This window comes from Sapajus apella, unplaced genomic scaffold (genome assembly GCF_009761245.1).
Source record: "Sapajus apella isolate SASKATOON/1434 unplaced genomic scaffold, GSC_monkey_1.0 scaffold71, whole genome shotgun sequence".
In the NCBI taxonomy this organism is placed as follows: Eukaryota; Metazoa; Chordata; class Mammalia; order Primates; family Cebidae; genus Sapajus; species Sapajus apella.
In genome coordinates, this window is record NW_022437011.1 from 5,562,668 (window position 1) to 5,586,467 (window position 23,800).

Below are 23,800 nucleotides of genomic sequence, written 5' to 3' on the forward strand. Positions count from 1 at the left end.
CTTTTTTGAGTCAGTTTTAGCTGGCCGCTCAAGTTAGGTCTTTGAGACTAAAAATAAACATAAAATGAGCAGCTCTGCAGAGCAAGGTAATGTTGGTCCATTTAATCTAAAGCAACCCTGACTCTATCATCCAATATCCCCACATTGATAAGCACAATTGTATCTGTGTTTACGGTAACATATCTAGATCCAGATTTGACTGTATGCCAGGGACTATGACTCAAAATTTATCCTTGGCTTTAGCACAATTTATTTCAAAATCTGTAAAAAATCACATAAAAACATTAATTTCTGTTAATGAGAGCTCCATTTTAGTAGAACATTTGTTCAATAGATGTAACTATGTACAGAATTATGCCTGCCCCCTCCAAAAAAGTCCCAGAACTAATGTTTACTGTAAATATATTTAGGATTAATTATGATCTATTCAAAGCAAATGGTGACAAACAGCTTATTTGCTATTTACATAAGATAAAATAAATTTTATTTGAAAAGAATGAAAATAAAGTTTACTTTCATTCTTTCAGTATCACCTTGTGTAAGCTGAAATTTAAAGAATGCTCCTCCTTAATGCGTAATCATTGGAAGGGGAATTTTATAATTTTTTTAAAATGGGAAAACCAAGTGGTAACACTTCTCTTTCTCATCACCACCCAGTCCTTAGTGCATGAGGACTGGGTTTGTCCTTACAAATCTTCATCACATTCAGAACTGATGTTATCTTCAAGTCATCTCTTCTAAGTGTTTTTTTTTTTCCCCTTCTCCCTATTCTACTTAAGTAAAATGTCCCTCCTGCTGTCGGCAGGCATAATGAATATCCTCAAGACAACATTAAAATAATTGCTTTCATGAAACTGCTGTGTACTTTATATGAGGGATACCAAGAAATATCCATGAACAAAATAATGTGGCTACCAAAGGTTACTTACAAGTAGCATTTTAATACCTTCTCTTTCATTCTCCAGACTACTGTTGAGAAAGCTATCCTACTTAATATTTAATAGCCAGTGACTTCAAACTCAACTTCATATTGACTGACATTCTCTCACGTTTATGAACACAACATAACACACATACATATCCACTTCTCACTTACTCTCACAAGCAAGCATACACACACATTTTCTTTCTTTCCAGAACAAGCCAGAATTACAGCTCTTTTGGTGATTGTTATAATTTTTGGAATGGTTCATAAATTTTCCAAATTCTTTTAAATTTGTAATACTTTCATCTTTTTTCTTTTTTTTTCCAATTGTGAACCATTCCATATTGCATCTTTATTGCAAAAGTCAACATGCTTCTTAGAAATTCAGATTGTAATTGATAAAACAAACATTACATATATGAATTTAAATGTATAAACAGTTAGAAATTCAACAATATCTCCTATTATACTATTACACAAGTTCACAATTTTGTAAAAACTATAATACAGGCATACTATACATCAAGAGGAACCACTATTCCTTTTCACATGATTTTTTTTTCTTTTTTGAAATAATAATCCATCACCATGGACCCTCTCACCTTACCAAGACTGTTTTCCAATTTATCATCTTAGCTGGTAACAATATTTTCTCAATGTTACATAAAGATATTGAGGGAAATTTTGCAATACTTGAACATTAATCCACTAGTATATCAGGGTGACCTAGTCAACTGGTGGCTATTATTGCTGATCAGCTACTTACAAAGATGGCATACACATTAAGAGGAACAGAATTTGCCTTAGATACTGTATGTTATTTCTGTAAATGAAGATGCCAAGAAAGCAGGTATGGCAGTTATTCACTTTTAAGTGAAATTCTAACAGTTGAAGATTTGATGGTGGAAGCAAAATATCCCAAAGGAGGCAGGGGATATATATAAACTATTTTATGCTAACCTTAAGTTTCCCAATATTATAACTCACTTTAAATTTATCTTTGAGTCAAACATGTTTTGAAATTCTTTGAAAGCATAAAGTGTTTTCAGTCCTGTTTAAGGTGTACTGAAAACTTTTACAGAAAGGGCCTCAAATCTTACTGAAAAAAACTGTTTTTCACTTTAACACACTTCTCTTTCATCCTCTGCCTCCAATACGAAAAAGTCAAACAAATCTTCAACTTTTTACTGAGAGTGTAATAAGACGTCCATTTTGAGGTTAAAAAATCATATGAAAAGGAATCTCATTCTGTTGAACTGTCAGTCTACTGAAATTTTTCTTACAGTTCCATTAATTTACTGTAATTTTCAGTTTCCAAATACAAAAATACAACAATTCTTATTGAAATCTATACGCTGGTAGTTTTAGTACACAAAAAAAAAAAAAAACCAAACAAATTATTTACAAAATTATACAGTTTAAGAAAAAACTTTGTACAAAAAATATATAAATCCTTTGTTCCCTCTATCACGTTTAAACTGTCAGGACTCAAAATGTTCACCACAATGAATCTTTCAAAATATATACTGACTGAGCCACAGACATCAAGAAAAATTTCATTAGAGATGATGGAGGAGTAAGGAGCAAGATTGTGTATTCTAAGTACCCTATTCTAAAGTTTTCCTTCTTTTATAAGCTTATTTTACCTTCAGTGTTACTAGAAATATAACAATAACCTATAAAGAGAAAGTCCTTATTATGAAAGAAAATTATATGAACTTAAAAATGACCCTGGTTTGACACATCATTCCAGGAAAACGTGGAGAAGAATAAAGATTATCAGAACATGGGATTTAACTTCTTTTAGCTAAGTAAATCTAGAAGCCTGATGGTTTTAAGTTCTCAGTGAATAGTTTCTATTTTGAGAAATAGTCTTTACCTCAGCAAGCAAAATCCTTGATATAGTGGTCACCAAGAACCTTTTGGAGCCAATAGCAGGTTTCAAATTTTCATACCACACATATATAAAAACAGATGTGTATATCCTTGAAAAAGTGACAGCCTATGTACATTAATCATTTTATTTCCCCAGGGGTCAGTACAGTGTAGTGTTGCTCCTCTGCTTTTCCATCTAACATTCAGAACACAAGGACATAAATTTACATATATATTTTACTTAACAGATACTCTATCCAGTGTACAGTAAAAATGCACACAGTAAAGGAAACTGTCCACTGAAGATGCATATGTTCATGGATAGCAACAAGCTACAAAATTATGAAAAAATAAGGTCTTCTGATCAAAGTCATACAGGACTCGCATTTATTACTAGCATACTCAGCCCTCAACCCCCTCCCACCCACCCCTCACCCCCAGTCACCTTACCATCATTTAAATTTAGGAAAAGAATTTCAGACACTTTTAAACCCTTCTGTGTAACTATAACTGAACTGAAGCTTCAAAAGAGGGAAACAAAAGCTGGTGATTCTCTTCTCCCCAAAATCCTTCCATCATTCTCATCAAAACATCACTTATTTATCCAGGTGCTGGTTTGAACCTTTTACTGGAGACTGCCTGTGGTTGCCCAAATGAACCACTTACGTCAATGATGACTAAGTCAGGCCTAATAGAAAGGCAAGAGGAAGAAAAGGGGGACGAGAAAGGGGCAATAGGTGAAAGCCTTTTACATTCTGAGTTATAAAAATTTTAAAAAAGACCAGCCAAACCAGTGCTCATTAAGTATCAAAGCAAACTAAGAGTCAGTAGCAGGAAAAGTCCAGGAGTTCATATGACAAGAGAATGGAAATACTACAGAGCTAGCTACCATTGCTGTAGCATTTAAGAACACAGAGTTTGTTGTGATTTTCACCGAAATAGTACTACTACACATAAATACCATGAAAAACAAATTTAGACTGAATACAAATTGGGCTCCTCCAAAGTTTAAAAAAAAAAAAAAAAATTAAACACACTTTTCTTCCAAGACAACTCTTGAAAGCAAAAGGGTATTTTAATTACAAATATTTCCTACTGTCTGACGACCCATCCATAATAGCTGAGAGTTAAAAGATTACAGGCAATTTTGACATTTAATTAAATTTTATCAGTAGATTATAATCCAAAATAAATTTCTGAACACCCTGTCATTTACATCATAATCCAACACCAACAGCAACAAAAAAAGGGTGGTGTGGAAAATAAGGCTCTAGAGATTATCCATGTCATTGCTGTGGATCTTCACAACTGTGTAAAAGTCACTAGGCCTTTGGTGCTTTAATATCATGTACAGTTATGAGATGTGTTTACATAGCAAACTTGCTGTTCTTGAACCTACTGTGTTGAAAAGAAAAATAAAAAAAATTTTTTTGGCTCATTGACTTCTTTTAAATAATTTTTAAAAGTTGTTCTTCTAAACAATACTCCTAAAAATTATACAGCTAGCGTCAGATTTCATCTTCGCCATGAACGAGACTCATATTCATCTTCATCTTCATCGTCATCATCAGGCAAAAACAAATCTGAGGTTTCTGTTTCCTGAAGAAAGAGAGGTTAATATCTGCTTAGTACACAACAATGGTAAGTAAAATGCTTTTTAGGCCAAAGGACAAACAGACTAGTATACAATGCCCAGGTTGGATGGGCTTTATAAGGGATGCATGCAAGAATATCTTTCAGGGCAAAACAAAAGCCCAAAATATTTTTGTTAATGAATACAAATTCTTCTCCTCTACTAATTTTGCTAGGTTTTGTTTTTGTTTTAAAATGAAGTTTTGCTCTCGTTGTCCAGGCTGGAGTGCAATGGCACAATCTCAGCTCACCACAACCTCCACCTCCCAGGTTCAAGCAATTCTCCTGCCTCAGCCTTCTGAGTCCCTGGGATTACAGGCAAGCGCCACCACGCCCAGCTAATTTTGTATTTTTAGTAGAGACAGGGTCTCTCCATGTTGGTCAGGCTGGTCTCGAACTCCCAACCTTCAGGTGATCTACCCGCCTTGGCCTCCCAAAGTGCTGGGATTATAGGTGTGAGCCACACCGCCCTGCCTAATTTTGCTAGTAGAAGATGCTAATAGCATCAGGAAAATAAATAATGTGAACATTTAGTAGAGAAAATTTTTTTTAAACTATGAGATATATTTCTGATAAGTTAATTAAAATTAATTTATCCTATTAAAAACTAGGAAAATAAATGACCAAATACCTAAATCTTTGTTTTATATCCATTCAACTGTTTGTAAGAGGTGAATATACTAACTTCCCCATGACACTGATATTCCAAATCTTATCTAAAAATCTAAAATCTTAGACAAAGTAGATGTATCTGCAAACACCACCCAAATATCATGACTTTTCATTTTCTTTTAATCTGGGGAACATCTCTGCTTTTGCTATATAAAATTACTCATGTAGTGAGACGATCTTTGATCAAACTATAAATGCTAGGTATCTTTTAAAATCAAGACTGTGATAAATCAGGAAAACCTCACAATGTAGCCAATGTGTTCACTAGATAAACTGATGATAAATAACACAAGTAAAAGAGCAAAATAAATTCTCATATATTTTAAGAGGCTGATATTTTATATCAGCCTTTATATTCAACTTCTGCACACTCATTTTAACCAATTATACACAGAAGGAAAATAAGAAACTCAAATCTGTTACTATGGAACTTGAAAAAACAAAAAGTGAAATCAATCGATTAAAACTTATTTTATGTAATCTCTGACTTTATTCATCAGAATAAAAATTTCTAAAGCTCAAACAAATCCAATATAAATGTAAACAAAAAAGAACAGTCTTTCCTATACCAGAAGAAAATAACTCCCAAGACAGCTTTTTCTATCTCTAGACTTGTTTTAACTCTCTAAGAAACATCTAAACTAGTTCTAACTTGCATGCATGAAAGAAAAACCCAGTTATCTATTTTTTAATTTATACTATTTCATATCATGAAAAACACATAATTGAGAAGCGATCTAATTCAACTCTTATTTCCAATCATTAAATTTACCTCCTCCTTGACTTCTTCTTCTTCAGTCTCAGTGGATATAGATGGTACCTTGGGCTTGTGCCATGATATCTGTAGCCGGCGGTCTTTAAATTTTGGCCCTTGGTTTGCAGCCTAAAAGGTATTAGAAGAATATATAAGTTTGCACTCAAATAACTAATGATTTCTACAATTTCTGTGTTATTTTAAAAGTATAATATAGGGCAGGGAGAAATCTGTTAAGGTGGATCTACAAGCTTCAATGAGAACTAAAAAAAAAAATAAAGTCCCTTTTAATTAGAGCAACTATATGTTCTGGTTTGCCTAGGATAACCCATGGTTTATATCTGTGTCAGGTAAATGTTAGCATCTGTCTTGGTTGGAGTAATAAACTTTTTTTTAAGTACAGCTGCTCTACTTACAAAAGTCATGATGAGGACAAGAAATATTCTTAATACATTTATTGACCTTTGGCTTTGATATCTACATATATAGACTCAAACCTTAGAAATACATAATTTTTTTAAAGGTGAATCATCTGCTTATTCATCTCACTGCATCTCTTACAGCTCCACCTATGTTTGATAAAGTTCTTCCTATTTCCTCTTCTGAAATGCTATACAATGATAAGCACCTCCCAGCTCATCTATGCATTCAATAAACATTAATTAAACACCTACTACTATCCTAACTCATAAAACTGCTCCATTTCAAATGTTTTACTTGGTACGAATTTTTAAACATTTTTTTCTACCCAGCAAATTCCAGTAAGGGAAAGCAAATTTTAAAGACAAAGCAACACAGACAAGGGAACAGGGATCCAAAGTTTCAAAAAAAGTAAAAGCTTAGCCATCTCTATAGCCTTCCTATCAAAGGTCCTTGTTTATAGAACACTCCCATTCTCGGGGTTCTGAAAAACATAAAAGAAGAGATTCCTTTTTATTTGGGCTTTCATTCTAGTCTATCTAGCAAAATCGTTGCTAAACCTCTTGAAGCATTTGCTAAATGTTTCCATAAAACACTTGGAGCATAGCATGGTGAGAATGTACATTAGACCAGACTCATAAATCCATTACTGCCTGCACAGACATCATCCTATGTTGTAAAGGGAAAATTCCCACCATTCCTTGCAGGGTCTAAATGCTTGTAACCTAACAAAACATTATGACTCATGGGACATACCAAATTGATGTATCAAAACAGCCCTACCAAATACATATATTTACCTTTTTTTTTTTTTGAGACAGGGTCTTGCTCTGATTCCCAGACTGGAGTGCAGTAGTAAGATCACACTCACAGCAGCCTCAATTCCCTGGGCCCAAGTGATCCTCCCACTTCAGCTTCCCAAGTAGCTGAGAACCATAGGCAAGTACCATCACACCTGGCTAATTTTTTTATTTTCATACACAGGGTCTCCCTGTGTTGCCTAGGTTGGTCTCAAATTCTTGGGCTCAAGCAATTCTCCCACCTCAGCCTCGAAAAGTGTTGGGATTACAGGCATAAGCCACAGCACCTGGTCTATATTTACCACCTTTTAAAAATCAGGTAATGTATATAATATAGATCCTTTACCCTTACTCTATCTTTTAACACATAGCCCAATTATAGAGAGGCTTTCACTGCTTGTTTTGTTCATTTCCATAGTATTTGAATTTCTAAATAAAAATGTTACTTTTATAATCAGAAAAAGTAATAAAGACTTTTAAATCTGTAACAACTGTGTTGCTCTCCAAAGAAGACAGGAGTTCTGTCCTCCAAAAGGAATATTAAATGTATTGCATATACATTATTAAAGGAAGAACCAGAAATGTATATGCAGTCTGAAACTAAGAATAAATAATTTCTACTGTCTAACTTCTAACAAGTCAAATATATCAGCAATTAGAATAAAGATATACTATGACACTACCAAGTTAGGAACTCTCAAACATAAATGGTTAGAATCTCAAACCCTTTCTAAACTGGTAAGAATCTAAAACGGATGGGGTCCACTCAGCAATTCCACATATAGTCATCGTTTGGTGTTTCTGGGGGATTGGTTATAGGACTCTCTTTGAATACGAAAATCCATGAATGCTCAAGTCATTTATATAAAATAGTGTAGTATTTATATATAACCCACACACATTCTCCATATACTTTGAATCCTCTCTAGATTACTTACAATACCTAATACAATGTATATGCTATGTAAATAGTTGTTATACTGTATTGTTTAGGGAATAATGACAAAAAATGTATATGCTCAGTATAGCTGCAACCATTCGTTTTTTTCATTTTTTTCCTAATATTTCTGATCCATGACTGGTTGAATCCATGGAGGTGAAACCCACAAATATGAAGGGCCAACTGTATAGCCAAGAGAAATGTGTGTAAATGTGTAGTTAAAAACATGTATAAGATAGCAACACTGCTTACAAAAGCCACAAAGTGGAAATAACCCAAATATCCATCAATAAGATGAAAAATAAACTATTATACAGTAATAAAAATGGCAAATTAATGTTACATGCAAAAATATTAATGAATCTCACAAACATATTAAACAGAAGAAGCCAGGCACAAAAGAATACACACTGTGTGACTCCATTTACATAACATTTTAAAAACGGGCAGAATACTACTGTAATATTTAGGAATGCAAATTTAGGTGATGAAACTAGTCAATTCTCATTATCTGCAGTAGTTATGTTCTAAAAAGTTGATGCAAACATTTAATTGGAAAATGCTGAGCCACCAATCACAGTGGAAATAGAATGAGACTCTTATGAGCCCCTAAAGCAAGTCTGTCCAACCTGTGGCCCACCAGCTGCATATGGCCCAGAATGGCTTTGAATGCAGTCCAACACAAATTTGTAAACTTTCTTAAAACACTATGAGACTTTTTTTTCGTGCTCATCAGCTATCATTAGTGTTAGTATATCTTATGTGTGGCCCAAGACAATACTACTTCTTCCAATGTGGCCCAGGGAAGCCAAAAGATTAGACAACCCTGCTCTACAGGGTCACAATATTTTTGTCAGCTAATCAACACATACTTTGGTTTTATGTGTTTCTGTTGAAAAACATCTTATTTAATATATATTACTGATCATTAACATTGAACTCATAGCTAAAAGCACTGACTTATGCCTGAACAAAGTTTAACTAACACATGTATCTTTGTAAAGCGTATCACAGCCTCACACTTAGGAACACTAGACAGCACTTTAGAATTACATTCCGGGGCCATTTTAAACAGTTTAATCACCAAGGAAACAAAAAGTTGAGAAAAATATGGCATTAAAAAGACAGCAAAGGCTGGGTGCAGTGGCTCACGCCTGTCATCCTAGCACTTTGGGAGGCCGAGGTAGGCGGATCACTTGAGGTCAGGAGTTTGAGACCAGCCTGGACAACATGGTAAAACATCACCTCTACTAAAAATACAAAAATTAGCTGGGCATGGTGGTGGACACCTGCAATCCCAGCTACTAGGGAGGCTGAGGCAGCAGAACTGCTTGAACCCAGGAGACGCAGCTTTTAGTGACCCTAGATTGTGCCACTACACTCCAGCCTGGGTGACAAAGCAAGACTCTGTCTCAATCAATCAATCAATTTACATTATGAAAGCTGAAACAAGAAGGCAGAGCACCACCTTATTTCTATCTCAGCTGAAAATGGGCACATGAGGGGACTGGCAACTGCGTATATGTCTGAGAATGACCACAAAAGCACCACAAGTATTGATTCTGGGGTTACAAATACATTTTAGTGAGTAGATGAATTGGTAAATATGGAATTTGAAAATAATAAGGATTGACTGTATAAAGAAAGCAAGGTAATCATCATAAACCGAGGCCGATGGTTACTGCTCTGAGAAGAGACTGGGAGGAGGAACGAGTGGGGTTGGGGTACTGGAAATGTTCTATTTCTTGACCTGAGGGATAGGTGTATAGGTGTCTGCCTTCTGATAAATCACTGAACTATATGTTTATGATTAGTATAGTTGGTTTTTATCAACATTTTAAATTGACTATAGGTATAACCTTTAAAATTTTTAAGGAAATAGGCTGGGTACGATGGCTCACACCTGTAATCCCAGCCCTTTGAGTCCGAGGCAGGTGGATCACCTGAGATCAGGAGTTCGAGACCAGCCTGGCCAACATGGTGAAACCCTGTATCTACTAAAAATACAAAAATTAGTCGGGCGTAGTGGCACATGCTTATAATCCCAGCTACCTGGGAGACTAAGTCAAGAGAATCCCTTGAACCTGGGAGGTGGAGGTTGCAGTGGGCTGAGATCGCACCACTGCACTCCAGCCTGTGTCACAGGTGACAGGCGCTCTCAAAAAAAAAAAAAAAAAAAAATTTAAGGAAATACCAAATAGCTAAGATTTTTATGTGAAAAAGGCAAGATTTGGAACATAGCCTTGTATTTATAATATGATCACATTTTGGTAAATGTTGTTGTTATGGTTTGAGACAGACTCTCACTCTGTTGCCCAGGCTGGAGTGCAGTGGTGCAACCTTGGCTCTCTGCAGCCTCCGCCTCCTGGGCTCAAGTGATTCTCCTGCCTAGTCCCGCAAGTAGCTGGGATTACAGGTACACGCCACTGGGCCCAGCTAATTTTTATATTTTTAATAGAGAACGGGGTTTCACCATGTTGCCCAGGCTGGTCTTGAACTCTTGACCTAAGGTGATCCACTGGCCTCAGCCTCCCAAAGTGCTGGGATTACAGGTATGAGCCACCGCGCCCAGCCTGGTAAATGTTTTTAAAGTGAAAGCTTTATATATGTATTCTTACATACATAATATTTTTCTATAACGATATCTAAGAATAGTTACCATCTTTCAAGAATGGGCCAAGATCAATAAAAGAGAGAGTTTTATTAGTCATACTTTTTTTTTTTTTTTGAGACAGAGTCTCGCTCCATTGCCTAGGCTGGAGTGCAGTGGTGCAATCTGGGTTCACTGCAACCTTCACCTCCTGGGCTCAAGCAATTCTCATGTCTCAGCCTCCCAAGTAGCTGGGACTAAAGGCAGATGCCACCACACCCAACTAATATTTGTATTTTTTGCATAGACAGGGTTTTGCCATGTTGGCCAAGCTGGTCTTGAACTCCAGAGCTCCAGTGATCCACCCGCCTCAACCTCCCAAAGTGCTGATGTTATTTTTTTATTTTTAAAAGTACTTTTTAAAAACATCTAGGACTAATCTCTTAATACATCTCTTGCTTATTAAAGTATCTGTTCTACACATACATATATATATTCCGTCACATACACATCTAAATATGGTTTAAGATGATAAAATATTGGGAAAAAATTAATGTCCATCAATACAGGATGGTTCAAATGTACTATGATACATCTGTGCAATGAAATACCATGCAGTCATTAAAACGAATACCACATGTACTAGTGTAGAACAATCTAACAGTTGAATATATATGAAGTGAAAAGTATATATGGCAAAGGGTGTTGTATAACATGCTACCTTTTCTATAATTATATATATATATATATGTATATAATTAAAAGAGAAATATAGTTCTCTAAGAATGGAAAGAGAGAATTATATATAGTTCTCTCTCTCTCACCTATAGAAATTTATATATATTTCTCTCTCGTCTATATATGTATGTATATCTACACATATATAAAAACAAGAGAATCTTTGAGCAGATATATATATAGATGAGATATATATAAATTATAATATATACATATATATATATATATATATATATATATATAGAGAGAGAGAGAGAGAGAGAGAGAGAGAGAGAGAGAGAGACAGACAGACAGACAGACAAGAGACAGAATCTTTGAGCAGATATACGAGAAACTGGTACCAGTAATTGTCTATGGGGAGTGAAATTGAGTAGAGGTAGAAGTAAATCTTATTTTTCATTGTATACACTGTTACTCCTTTTCATTCTGTTTATGTATGTTGGCCAAGGAAATAATTCCAATAAAAAATATATGTATGTGAACATGAGATCAACTATATATACCATAAATTAAAAATTATATGCATATTAGGGTTCCTGGTAGAAGATGCTCAAAGAGAAATTCATCTAGTCTAGCCATTTTCCCAGATTAGAAACTGACACCCAATCCATGCCAGTCGTCATACATCAATCACCTACTTTCTTCAAGTTGTTCTTTTTTTTTGAGACGGAGTTTCGTTCTTGTCCCCCAGGCTGGAGTGCAATGGCGCTATCTTGGCTCACTGCAACCTCTGCCTCCCAAGTTCAAGTGATTCTCCTGCCTCAGCCTCCCAAGTAGTTGGGATTACAGATGCACACCACCACATCCAGCTAATTTTTGTATTTCTAGTAGAGATGGGGTTTCACCATGTTGGCCAGGCTGGTCTCGAACTCCTGGCTCACCTCAGGTGATTCACCTGCCTCAGCCTCCCAGAGTGCTGACTTTATAGGTGTCAGCCACTGTGCCCTGCCATCTTTAACACTTAATAGGGCTGAAAATATTTCCTGTCAAAAGAGTTGTTTGAGGAATAGGGAACCTAGTTGTCTTAGTTCCACTACTTATTAATTATATGATTGTGGTTGACATTTTAAATTGTGTTCACATCTGTACATACGGGATTTCACACGTATATCATTTTGCATGTATTTCACATTTATACAGTCATTTACAATTAAATGAGATCATATATGAAATGTTCCAGCACAAAAAATACTCAATAAAATAGCTGGAAAGAGTATATACTGTATATGTCCAAAACAGTACAGACATTTGCCCGTAGCAAATCTTTATTTGCATGTTTGCCTAAAAGTAAGTGGTAGCCACTACGTACAGAATATAACTAAATTATCTGAATTTTCCCTCTAACCCAAACTATTTCACTATTAACCATAAGTACCTGGTAAGCCATGTAATAATCCTAAAACAAAAATTAAATGTAGCTTTCGAATAACTTGTCACTACCAATGAACTTAGGTGGAGTACTATGAAATCAAAAGCAAGAGCTGCTTCTTGACTTTTAAATATATTAATAGGCATTTGGTAGGACTCATGTTTTTTACAACTACAAATTGTCTAATCTATAAAACATTTGATATTTCTACACACTGCACCAAGGAAAACAGTGTTCACAGAGTTACCATTTGGTATTTTAACAACTTACTGAGAAATGCTGAAGCAAATCTTCTTTTTCTTCCTCAATGAATCCTCCAACTGTTAGTGCTTTGGGGCGATGGTCCACCACCATGTGATTTAGTGAGCCCCTTCCTCTTCCTCCACGCCCTCGGCCTCTTCCTCGACCTTGAGAGGACATGGTCTTTCCTCGACCCACAGGTAAAATACCTAACCGAGCAGCCTGAATAACAACAAAAAGTAGAATGCAGGATACATTGTTAGACTAAACCTGAGACAACAAAGGAAAACTTTTTTGAGACGTTAAATGTGGTGAGGCAATAACTCCTTTTAAATCTTACCTCAACCTGTAACTGACTGAGTTTCTTCCGTAATTCCGTTGTGTCTTCTCCTGAGGACAGCCTCTTGTGGAGGTCCAGTTCAGTATCTAATAACTCCTTCTGGGCCTTTGGAATAATTGAAAATAAAAGGGTATTTTTTAGATGACTTACCGGATCTTCTCCAGAACATTATAGTTACACAATGACACACAATGAGAATGAGAGGATGCAATAAACATGGGTGTTTTAAAGAAAGTAACTTTACAGGTCTAGTAGTGCCAACATGTAGAAAGTGTATGGATCTCAATGAAAAATAATAAGCATTAGATGGCCTAAAAATCAGATCCTAGAAACAGACACCTAAGATGAGGTAGCTGAGAATAACTGTAACATAATAAAGTATCACAAATGAAACACATTGGAGCAAAATAAATTATATAGTAAAAGTGTATATTTATAGTACAAAAGTAACAGCTACGTAATTACTACCAGATTGGAATCCATTAACTGTTGCCATTCTCTTTTTTGTTAGAGACAAATTATTTATCAGTCTTTAAGAGGCATGACTGCCAGTCATTTTTTGCATCTCTTTAATTTTTAAAATGTGCATATATTCTTTCTATAATTAGGAAAAATTTCAATAAAAATTTTTTATTTTATTTTTAAGATATCTTAAACACTGTATGTTTCTATACTGATAGAGAACCATAATTTCAAATTTAACGTAATACTGCATATAACAATGTACATTCTACATATCTGACAAATTTATTACCAGTTCTTGGAGGATGGAATTACCTATAATCACACCACAGAACTGTGGTACAATGGAACCACTGTCTAAGCCAAGTACAGCCAAGGAAACAGACAGAAGTTAATAAAATTAGACTTAAATAGATCTAGAACTTCTGATTATTCTTTTTAATAACATGCCACATTTTTACCCATATGAATAGCCAAGCTACTAAAAAGGATGGTTTTATTATAGTACCATTATAGCACTGCTGAAATGGGAATACCTCTTTCACCACCATCACTCTATTAGTGTCATCTTCAGCAGGGAACCAAAATATTTAGTTAAAAAACACATATTTGTTCAAACAGGGTATTATCAACCTCTTCCCAGAGTACCAAGCAACTACAGAAACACTAAAAAAAAAAAAAAAAAAATCATGGCAGCTGGGTACAGTGGCTCACACCTGTAATCCCAGCACTCTGGGAGGCCTAGGTGGGAGGACTGTATTTGAAGCCAGCCTGGGCAATATAGTGAGACCTTGTCTCTTTAAAAAAAAAAAAAAAAAGTACTATAATTAGGGTATTTTTGTTTAAAAGTACTATAATTTTTTGCCTATATTCCTATTAGGATATTAGCTACCTAAGGGTTCCATTGTTCTTTCAAGGTGCCAAGCAGCATATGTTCAATAACCCTATGTTAAATAAAAAATGCAAATAGATACCTCTGTTTTCGTCTTCACTTTAGATGGTGTGGAGACTGCAGAAGATGTTTTTAATTCATCTTTTAATTGTGAGATCTTCTCTCCAAGCTCTTTCAAAGTCTTCATTATATTTGCTCTTTCTTCTGGTTTCATATTTTTGTTTTTTTCTAACTTGGATATTAACATCTACAAAATAAAGAGAAAAAGGTAAAATCATGCCTAATAAATTTCAATATAAAGAAGTCTTTTAAAATTATGGATAAAACTTTTACAGTCAATTCTATACATCAATTCTAGCATACAAATAATGAGCTCTTGTCTTACCTTTTGGCATTCTATTTGTTTTTCTAACATTTCTTGCTTTTTTTTCCTCATATCTTGTTGTAGCTTTATTGCCTCCTGTATAAGTAAAAAAGAAATTAATACGGATAACATAATTTGCCACCATTCTCAATTCATTTTTTCTGGGTCATCCCTGAGACAGACTGTCCTCCTAATGAAAAAATAGCTGAAACCAGAGATGAAACTTTTGAATATGTTTTCCCTAACACTTTGAATATAATAGAGTTTATAACTGCACTTAAAAAATATTTAAAATATTGGACCTAATTAGCTATATCTATAAGATTTATTGACGTGAATGATCTGAATGTTCTTATAAAGAAAAACAAAAGTTGTTTTCACTTGCCAATGCAATAAGCTAAATCCTTATTTTTAAAGTTTGAAGTTTAAAACTGTGAGGCTGGCCACAGTGGCTCAACCTGTCCTAGCACTTTGGGAGGCTGAGGTGGAAGGATTGCTTGAATCCAGGAATTAAAGACCAGCCAGCCTGGGCAACAAAATTAGCCTGGGTATGGTGGCATGTGCCTGTAGTACTAGCTACTCAGAAGGCTACGGTGGAAGGATTATTTGAGCCTCGGACATCAAGACTGCAGTGAGCCATGATCATGCCACTGTACTCAACCTGAATAACAGATTGAGGCACTATCTCAAAAAAAAAAAAGAAAGAAAAGAGAAAGAAAAAGTGAGATACAGCTATAGGTTAGAAATGGTAGAGTAAAATCTATGGATTTCACCAGGAAAATTTTGCCTCCCACCCTCCTGTGAATTAAATCTCTAACTATACTGAGCTTTACAGTACATATAAATATCTATTTTATTTGGGAAACACTGTGTGAACTTAATAGGATGACAATGAAACTCAGAACTAAATCATATTAACTACAAAAATGTTCTATTTTATATGAATCATTATCTACTTTGAGATTAAAAAAGAAAATAAACACTATAATTGGGGGGAATAATAGTGTGAGTAGTTAAAAAAAAATTCTGAATGGCAATTATGAAACATTTTTTCTGTATGTTCATCTTTTTTTCATTTTTTTTTCCAAGTGGACATTAAATACAGAAGAAGCTAAATAAGCATTATGATGCCGTGCTGTAACAACATGAACCGATTTAAAGGTGATATCGTAACCACTTAACAATTCAACACATCTTTTCTTCTTTAAGGCAGGAAGAATCAAGACTGTTACCTGTTTTTTTTTAAGAACTTCTTGAACATCATGAGATTTAGACCCTGAACAGAGCTTTGAAGGTGTCTTTAAGTTTGAGGAGCTGTAAATCATTTTTGGATGGCCTGGAGTTGAAAATATCTAAAAAATTTAAAAAAAAAAAAAAAAAAAAAAGGCAAACATAAATATAATTAAATTATATCTTAGAAATGCTTAGAATAATTTTTTAGAAAGGATCATGTATATCTACTCTTCTTAGGAGTTAAATTTTCTTTTTACATTTAAAAACTTCATTATCAAATCTAGTTCTTTATGCATAAATTTGTCACCCAAAAGATAAAACACCCTTAGTGCCCTCATGTTAAACACAATTTCACAAAATATCAACATCGGACAAAGCTGCTCTTGTGACCATTAACAGATCAAGACAAACGATTATCATGACCACACCCTAATCATGACTGAAAAGAGACAAAAACATGAATGCTATCCAAACCATAAAATGACGAAACATCCGTTTATCCTGGGAATGACTGCTGCTTCTTTACCACTTACTGTTTTAGCCTCATTCCAGGTAAGATTTAGTAAGATATCCTATCACAGAATAGGTCTATGCCTATTTCCTTAAATCCTTCTAAATCTAACTTAGCCCAAATCCTAAAATAAGTATTTCTGGCAACCACAGTTTCATTGTGTATACCCCTCACTGAATAATAAATTGAACTTGTTTGGCTATAGGTGGGTAGTACCTGGCTGCAGGGTATGTCATAAGCTGTTTTTCATAAGTGAAGTGCCAATAAAAAACCCTGTTCCCAATAACTGAAAAATCCTTCTAAGAATTAAGCTACATTCTTTTTTTAAATTTTTTTCTTTCTTCCTTTTTTTTTCCCCCGACAGGGTCTTACTCTGCTGCCCAGGCTAGTGTGTGGTAGTGCAACCACGCCTTGCTGCAGCCTCAATCTCTTGGGCTCAGTCCCACCTCAGCTTCCTGAGTAGCTGGGACTATAGGTGTGAGCCACCAAGACTGGCTGTTTTTTTTTCTTTTTTGTAGAGACAGGGTCTCTCTATGTTACCCAGGCTGGTTTCAAACTCTTAGGGCCAGGCAATCCTTCCACTTCAGGCTTCCAAAGTGCTGGGATTAGAGGTGTGAGCCATTGCATCTGTCTTTTTTTTTTTTTTTTTTTTAATTTTCTTACTGGAATAGTTACTCTGGATATGGAGCACCTGACTTTAAAAAACTCTTTAACCTTAAATAATATAAAAGATATAGAAAATAATATTAAGAAATCCATGGAGAATTCAATTATATAAATAATATATCCAAATGTAAGACTTCTCTCAATCACTACAACACTTAATTATTATCAAACTTAAACTAGTTTACACAGGAAAATCCTGCATGTACTGTAAGAACCCTGTATAGCTTATGTTCATGTTATCATTTATTTTATTAAAATGGTACCAACATGGAATTGACAGCTGAATAAAAAAAAATTTTTTTTTTTAAATGGCAACAACTACAATTTCTTGAGCACTATTTATGGGCTACACATTTCTCTTTGCGCATTCTTATTAACATAAAACTAACATAAAAATTAGCAACAGCTTATAAGAGGCAGGTCAAGTCAGTCAGAGCTACCTGACTTGAAAATCTTTAATCACTTTTTTAAAAAAATGATGGAATTTTTGAAACAGACAAAAAAAAAAGGTATCAAGCAGCAACATAAACCTTCTTTCATTTATATCCCCAACTAACTACATTCTTATCCTAAATATCCTATCATTTGTAATATTTCAATTATATCTCTAAAAAACAAGGACTCATTTTTCAATATAACCACAATATTATCACAACATCTATTTAAAAGGCAGTAGTACTTCTTTAATATTAAATATTCACTTCTCCAGTTCCAGCTTATAATTTTCTAAACAATTTTCCACCATCTGAAATGGGATCTACTACTAAGGTCCATGTAAGTGCAACTTGTTTTATCTCTTTAAAGTCTGCTTTACTTCATAGTTTCCCTCTCCATCTCTGGCTTTTTGTTGCAAATCGTTGAAGAAACGAGGTCACTCATCCAGTACTACTCCCCACAGGATTCTGTGATACCCTTGAAGATGTTCCTCTGTCCCCCAGATTTCTTTTAAATTAGTGGGTAGACCTAGAACCCTGATCAGATTTGTTTTTCTCTTTGACAGGACTCTAGTAATCTTTGACACCCTCCTCACTTTCTGGTTTGACACCATATTCTAGGCTCATCTGCAAAACTGCCAGTCTCAGGTCTGGAGACAACCATTTCTTCAAGGACCCCTGGTCCCTTTGAGTGCTAGGGATGCTCAGTGACTGGGCTGGTCATTGTTCCTATACCTTTTCAGTGACTAGAATTGGGATATGTTTTGGGATTATTTTGTTGCCTTTTTTTTTCTTTAAGATAAAATACAACCTGAGTTTATGCTGATCCTTTCTATTCAAATGCTGGACTACAGGGTATTTACTTAATCTTATCTATCTTCCACCTGTCTTCAACCACACTGAAAATCTCAGTGGTCAATAACATCAGCTTAATTCCTCATTTGATTTATCCTACAATGTTCACCGATGGGTTTCGGAATATCAACATTGCCAACGATATGATCAGAAAGAGCTTTTTTTAAATTGTTTTTTGTCCTCAGGGTGTATCAAATTAGGAATACATGGTCCAAATCACTGTTTCAAAGCACTCAATACAGATATGCTAGTTCATATGTTTCACTTTTCTCTTTACTTTTTTCTTTTCACTTTTTCTATTTCATTTAATTTTATAATTATATTCAGAACTTATTTACATGTTCCAAGTCAAATCCATAAAACAAGACATAATCAAAAGTCATCTAGCTTCTTCTATACTTGCCATAACCACAGGATTTAAATACAAATTATCTTGTTTTTTTCTGTTATAAGCAAATACTTCTCTCTGTTCAGTGCCTCTACTTTTTCACACCAGCAGTAGTCAACTATATATTTTTTCTTCCATTTTGTTTTACTTAATATATTTTGATAATCACTCCACAGTACCTACAAAAATATTATTCATTCTTTATATAGTTGTATATTTACTGTGTAGATATACTACATTTCCAGTAACCAGTCCCCTACAGATGGGAATTTGGGTTGTTTCTAGTCTTCTGCTATTATAAAGAACATACAATTACTAGCCTTGCACATACGTCTATCCATATTTTGGCTAGTGTACCTTTGACATAGATCATTAGAAGGAAGATTACTAGATTAGTAATGCATATACATAATTTTGTCAGAAACTGTACTGCCAAATTTCCTCTCATGAGGATTGTATCATTTAGTGTTTCCATCAGCATCTAAATTTCAGATCCATTTGGAATTTATACTGGTTTATGATATAATTTTTTAAAAAATGGATTGGATCTTATTTTATCTTTTCCCTATTGGCTATCCAGTTATCCCAATCTGGAAGTTATCAACATGTCTATAACTTCCCCACTGATCTGGGACACTTTGTTATTATATAATAACCTCCTATTTGCAATTGAGTCTATTTCTAGATTTTCTATTCTGTTCCACTAGTTTGTCTATTCACGAGTCAGTATCAGGTTTTTTCAGTTATAGAGGCTATACAGTATTTTGGGGGATTGCCTGGCATTGCTGCTTTTCTTTTGCAGTTTTATTCTCTTTTCTTTTTTAGATGAAATTAAAGAAATGAACTAATAAAGATACTTATCTATTAATAAATATCTAAAATTCTCAAATTCCTACTTAACTTTGTTTTTGGTTTTTTTTTTTAAACAGAGTCTTGCTGTCACTCAGGCTGGAGTACAATGGTGCAATCTTGGCTCACTGCAACGTCTGCCTGCCAAGTTCAAGTGATTCTCATGCCTAGCCTCAAATAGCTGGGATTACAAGTGCCCACCACCACACCCAGCTAATTTTTTTGTATTTTTAGTAGAGATGGAGTTTCAACATTTTGACCAGGCTGGTCTCAAACTCCTGACCTCAAGTTATCCGCCCACCTCAGCCTCCCAGAGTGCTGGATTACAGGCATGAGCCACTGTGCCCAGCCTCCTACTTAACTTTGAATAGGAAAAAGGTTTCACTAGCAAATTTCTAACTGAAACAAGGGAGTTAGACAGGCATACCTGCCACACTTAGATTAGCTGTCACAATTTTCTTCATTGTTTGGATGATAACAAATTTATTTGTTAATTCATTGAATGATTCTAAATATATTTGAAGCTCACAAAAATGCATACCTGGCAATCTTCCCCAGCACCACCAGACTGATTCAACAAATGTGACGCATCACTCTGGTTACCACCTGCATGTCCAAGACGATGTTTAACAGGAACTTTGTTGAGAACATATGCACCTGATGTCTGTGGTTTGCTCATCATCTGCAAATAAAAAACAAACACTTAAGTAGCCAAAGTTTGAAAACATGCCTAGGAATAATATATATTTAAGATAATTACCCTAGGGAAGAAGATAAGAAAATGAGAATAGGAAGGTGCTTCAATTATCCATAAAATTTTATTTTTTAAATGCAATGGTGAATATACAAATGATTGATAGATTTTTCATACTTTTTTGGATGTTTAAAACATACCACAATAAAATGAATGCACCTACACACAAAATAGCGATTATTTTTTAATGTTTCCTCCAGTATGTAATGTTCTGAAAGAATTAGAGGGTCTTGGCTGGGCACAGTGGCTCACATCTGTAATCCCAGCACTTTTATAGGCCGAGGTAGGCGAATTACAAGGTCAGGAGGTCGAGACCATCCTGGCCAACATGATGAAACCTGTCTCTACTAAAAATACAAAAGTTAGCTGGGTGTGGCGGCAACTGCCTGTAATCCCAGCTACTTGAAAGACTGAGGCAGGAGAATCGCTTGAACTAGGGAGTCAGAGGTAGCAGTGAGCCAAAATCACGCCACAACACTCCAGTCTGATGACAGAGCGAGACTCCATCTCAAAAAAAAAAAAAAAAAAAATCAGAGGGTCTTGGGCGCAGTAGCTCATGCGTATAATTCCAAGGCAGGCGGATCACCTGACACCAGGAGTTCAAGACCAGCCTGGCCAACATGGAGAAGACCCGTCTCGATTAAAAATACAAAAATTGGGCAGACGTGGTGGCATGTGCCTGTAGTCGCAGCTACTTGGGAGGCTGAGGCAGGAAAATCACTTGAACCCAGGAGGCAAAGGTTGCAACAGTGAGCCAAGACCACAGCACTGCACTCCGGCCTGAACAACGATAAAGCAAGACTGACTCAAAAAAAAACAGAATAAAAGAATTAGGTCTTAACTGACAGCGACAATAAGAATAACTGAAACGATCACCTCAAAAACATAATACAAGCCGGGCGCGGTGGCTCAAGCCTGTAATCCCAGCACTTTGGGAGGCCGAGGCGGGTGGATCACGAGGTCAAGAGATCGAGACCATCCTGGTCAACATGGTGAAACCCCATCTCTACTAAAAATACAAAAAATTAGCTGGGCATGGTGGCACGTGCCTGTAATCCCAGCTACTCAGGAAGCTGAGGCAGGAGAATTGCCTGAACCCGGGAGGCGGAGGTTGCGGTGAGCCGAGGTCGCGCCATTGCACTCCAGCCTGGGTAACAAGAGCGAAACTCTGTCTCAAAAAAAAAAAAACATAATACAATCTTGAGCTGCATTAACATAATATGTCTAATGATCACCATGAAGGTGATGGTATCAACTCGTTTCTACACTATTTATCCAACATCTAGGGGAAGCATTCACTTCTGGGCCCTTACATGAAGTGGGATACAAACATAACTAAAAGAAAATTTAGATGCTTATGAGCAGGACAATACATGGAGTTGACACCATGTACTGTAGTGAATACTTTAAAAAATATATGAATGCATTTAATCTAAGCAAAAGATTATCTAGGTCAATATCTGAATGGCTCTGATGTGTGATAGTTTGTTCTTTTCTTCTTTCCTTCCTTCATCTATTCAATCAAATATATTTTGAGCAATATGTACTGAACACTGTTTTAGGCACTAGGGATAGAATGGACACAATAGGCAAAATTCTAATTCTTTTGGAGCTTCTATTCCCATTTTTAGAAGAAACGTTTACTTTTTTAGATGGGAAAAAGGGGGACATATGGGTAGATACAAAAAAGACTGGTTCTAATACAAAAATAAATAGCTCTACATTCAGAATTGCTCAGTGGTAGGCGTTTATTATACTTTAGTGTGCATAACAATAACTTGAGGACTTCTTAAACATGTACATTATAGGGCCCATATCTACAGACTGACTCTACAGAAGTTTGAGAAAGTGAAGCCCAGGAATTTGCACCCAGGTAAGTGATTCTGATGTAAAATACCACTTCTCAAACTTTAGGGTATTTAAGAATCACCTGGAAAGCTTGTTAAAACACAAATCCTTGGGCCCTTACGCACAGGGATTCTGATTCAGTAGGATGGAGTATGGCTCAAGAATCTGTAATTCTTCTCCAAGAATCTGCATTCCTAGTAAGTTCCCAGGGGATCAGATGCTGCTGGTCTGCAGTCCAAATTATAAGTAGCTCTTACATAGAAGACCCAAGGACCAGGAATTGAAAAATACTGATCTAGAGGGTTGAAAGAAAGGACCTTTAATTCCCAGTGAACCAGATTACCTTCTGGATACCTCCATGCACTGTTGAAGGAGCAGACTGGGCCACCAGCACCTGCTGCTGATGAAGATGCTGTGGCAGGTGATGGTGCTGCTGTGAGAGGTGACTAAGTGTTTGCTGTTGTTGCAGGAGCAGCTGTGCTGAGGACTGTAATGTTGATTGCTCGTTATTTTCCCTATGCCACAAGACTCGAATGAATCGGTTGTTTAGAACTGCTTCTGTGCTAGAAATGGCTTTCCTGGCCTCTTCGTTGGTAAGATATTGGATTAGGGCTGCTTCTGGATCACCCTTAAAAGCAACCTTGAAGAAAATAAAAGAAACAACATAAATTCCCAACAGAAAATAGTTAAGTAAATTATGACCCATTGCTATGTAATGAATGTTTTCCCCAAAACACACATGTTGAAACCCTAAACTCCAACATGACTGTACTTGGAGACAGAGCTTTTAGGATGTAATTAATGTTAAATGAGGTCACAAGGGTGGACCCTAATGAACAGTATTGGTGGCCTTAAAAGAAGAGAAAGAGTTCAGCCCCGATCCCCTCTTTCTCTTGGTCTGTCATGTGAGTACGTGGTAAGAAACCAACCATCTGCAAGCCAGAAAGAGAGCCCTCCTTAGGAAATGAATCATCCAGCACCTTCATCTTGGACTTCCCAGCCTCCAAAACTGCGAGTTAAGTCACATGGTCTATCAGTCTATGGTATTTGTTATAGTAGCTCAAGCAGATTAATATATCTACCTATGTTAAGCCATCTAAGTTTTTCTAAATGTCATAAAGAGTACTAACTTAGAAAAAACTTAGAAAAAGAAACAATTGGAATGATCATATTTTTTTTTCTTTTTTTTTTTTTTTTTTTAAGAAAGGAAGGAAGGAAGAAGGAAGGGAAGGAAGGAAGGAAGGGGAAG

At 35.6% G+C, this 23,800-nt stretch overlaps 1 protein-coding gene across 2 annotated transcripts in view; it reads right to left on the reverse strand.

The window, feature by feature from the left end:
* Positions 1-233: 233 nt before the first annotated feature.
* The window catches only part of RBM27 (RNA binding motif protein 27), an 88,589-nt gene continuing 65,022 nt past the window's right edge, over positions 234-23,800 (reverse strand). The window contains exons 13-21 of one of the 2 annotated variants that reach the window (XM_032250338.1): positions 22,895-23,191; positions 20,491-20,631; positions 16,246-16,365; positions 15,035-15,109; positions 14,732-14,896; positions 13,296-13,400; positions 12,986-13,177; positions 5,877-5,987; positions 234-4,399 (exon numbers count right to left, since the gene is read on the reverse strand). In XM_032250338.1, coding sequence (XP_032106229.1) covers positions 4,316-4,399; positions 5,877-5,987; positions 12,986-13,177; positions 13,296-13,400; positions 14,732-14,896; positions 15,035-15,109; positions 16,246-16,365; positions 20,491-20,631; positions 22,895-23,191 — 1,290 coding nt within the window. In that variant the 3' untranslated portion in view covers positions 234-4,315. The remainder of the gene's footprint in view (positions 4,400-5,876; positions 5,988-12,985; positions 13,178-13,295; positions 13,401-14,731; positions 14,897-15,034; positions 15,110-16,245; positions 16,366-20,490; positions 20,632-22,894; positions 23,192-23,800) is intronic. The other variant, XM_032250339.1, reaches the window with a different exon arrangement.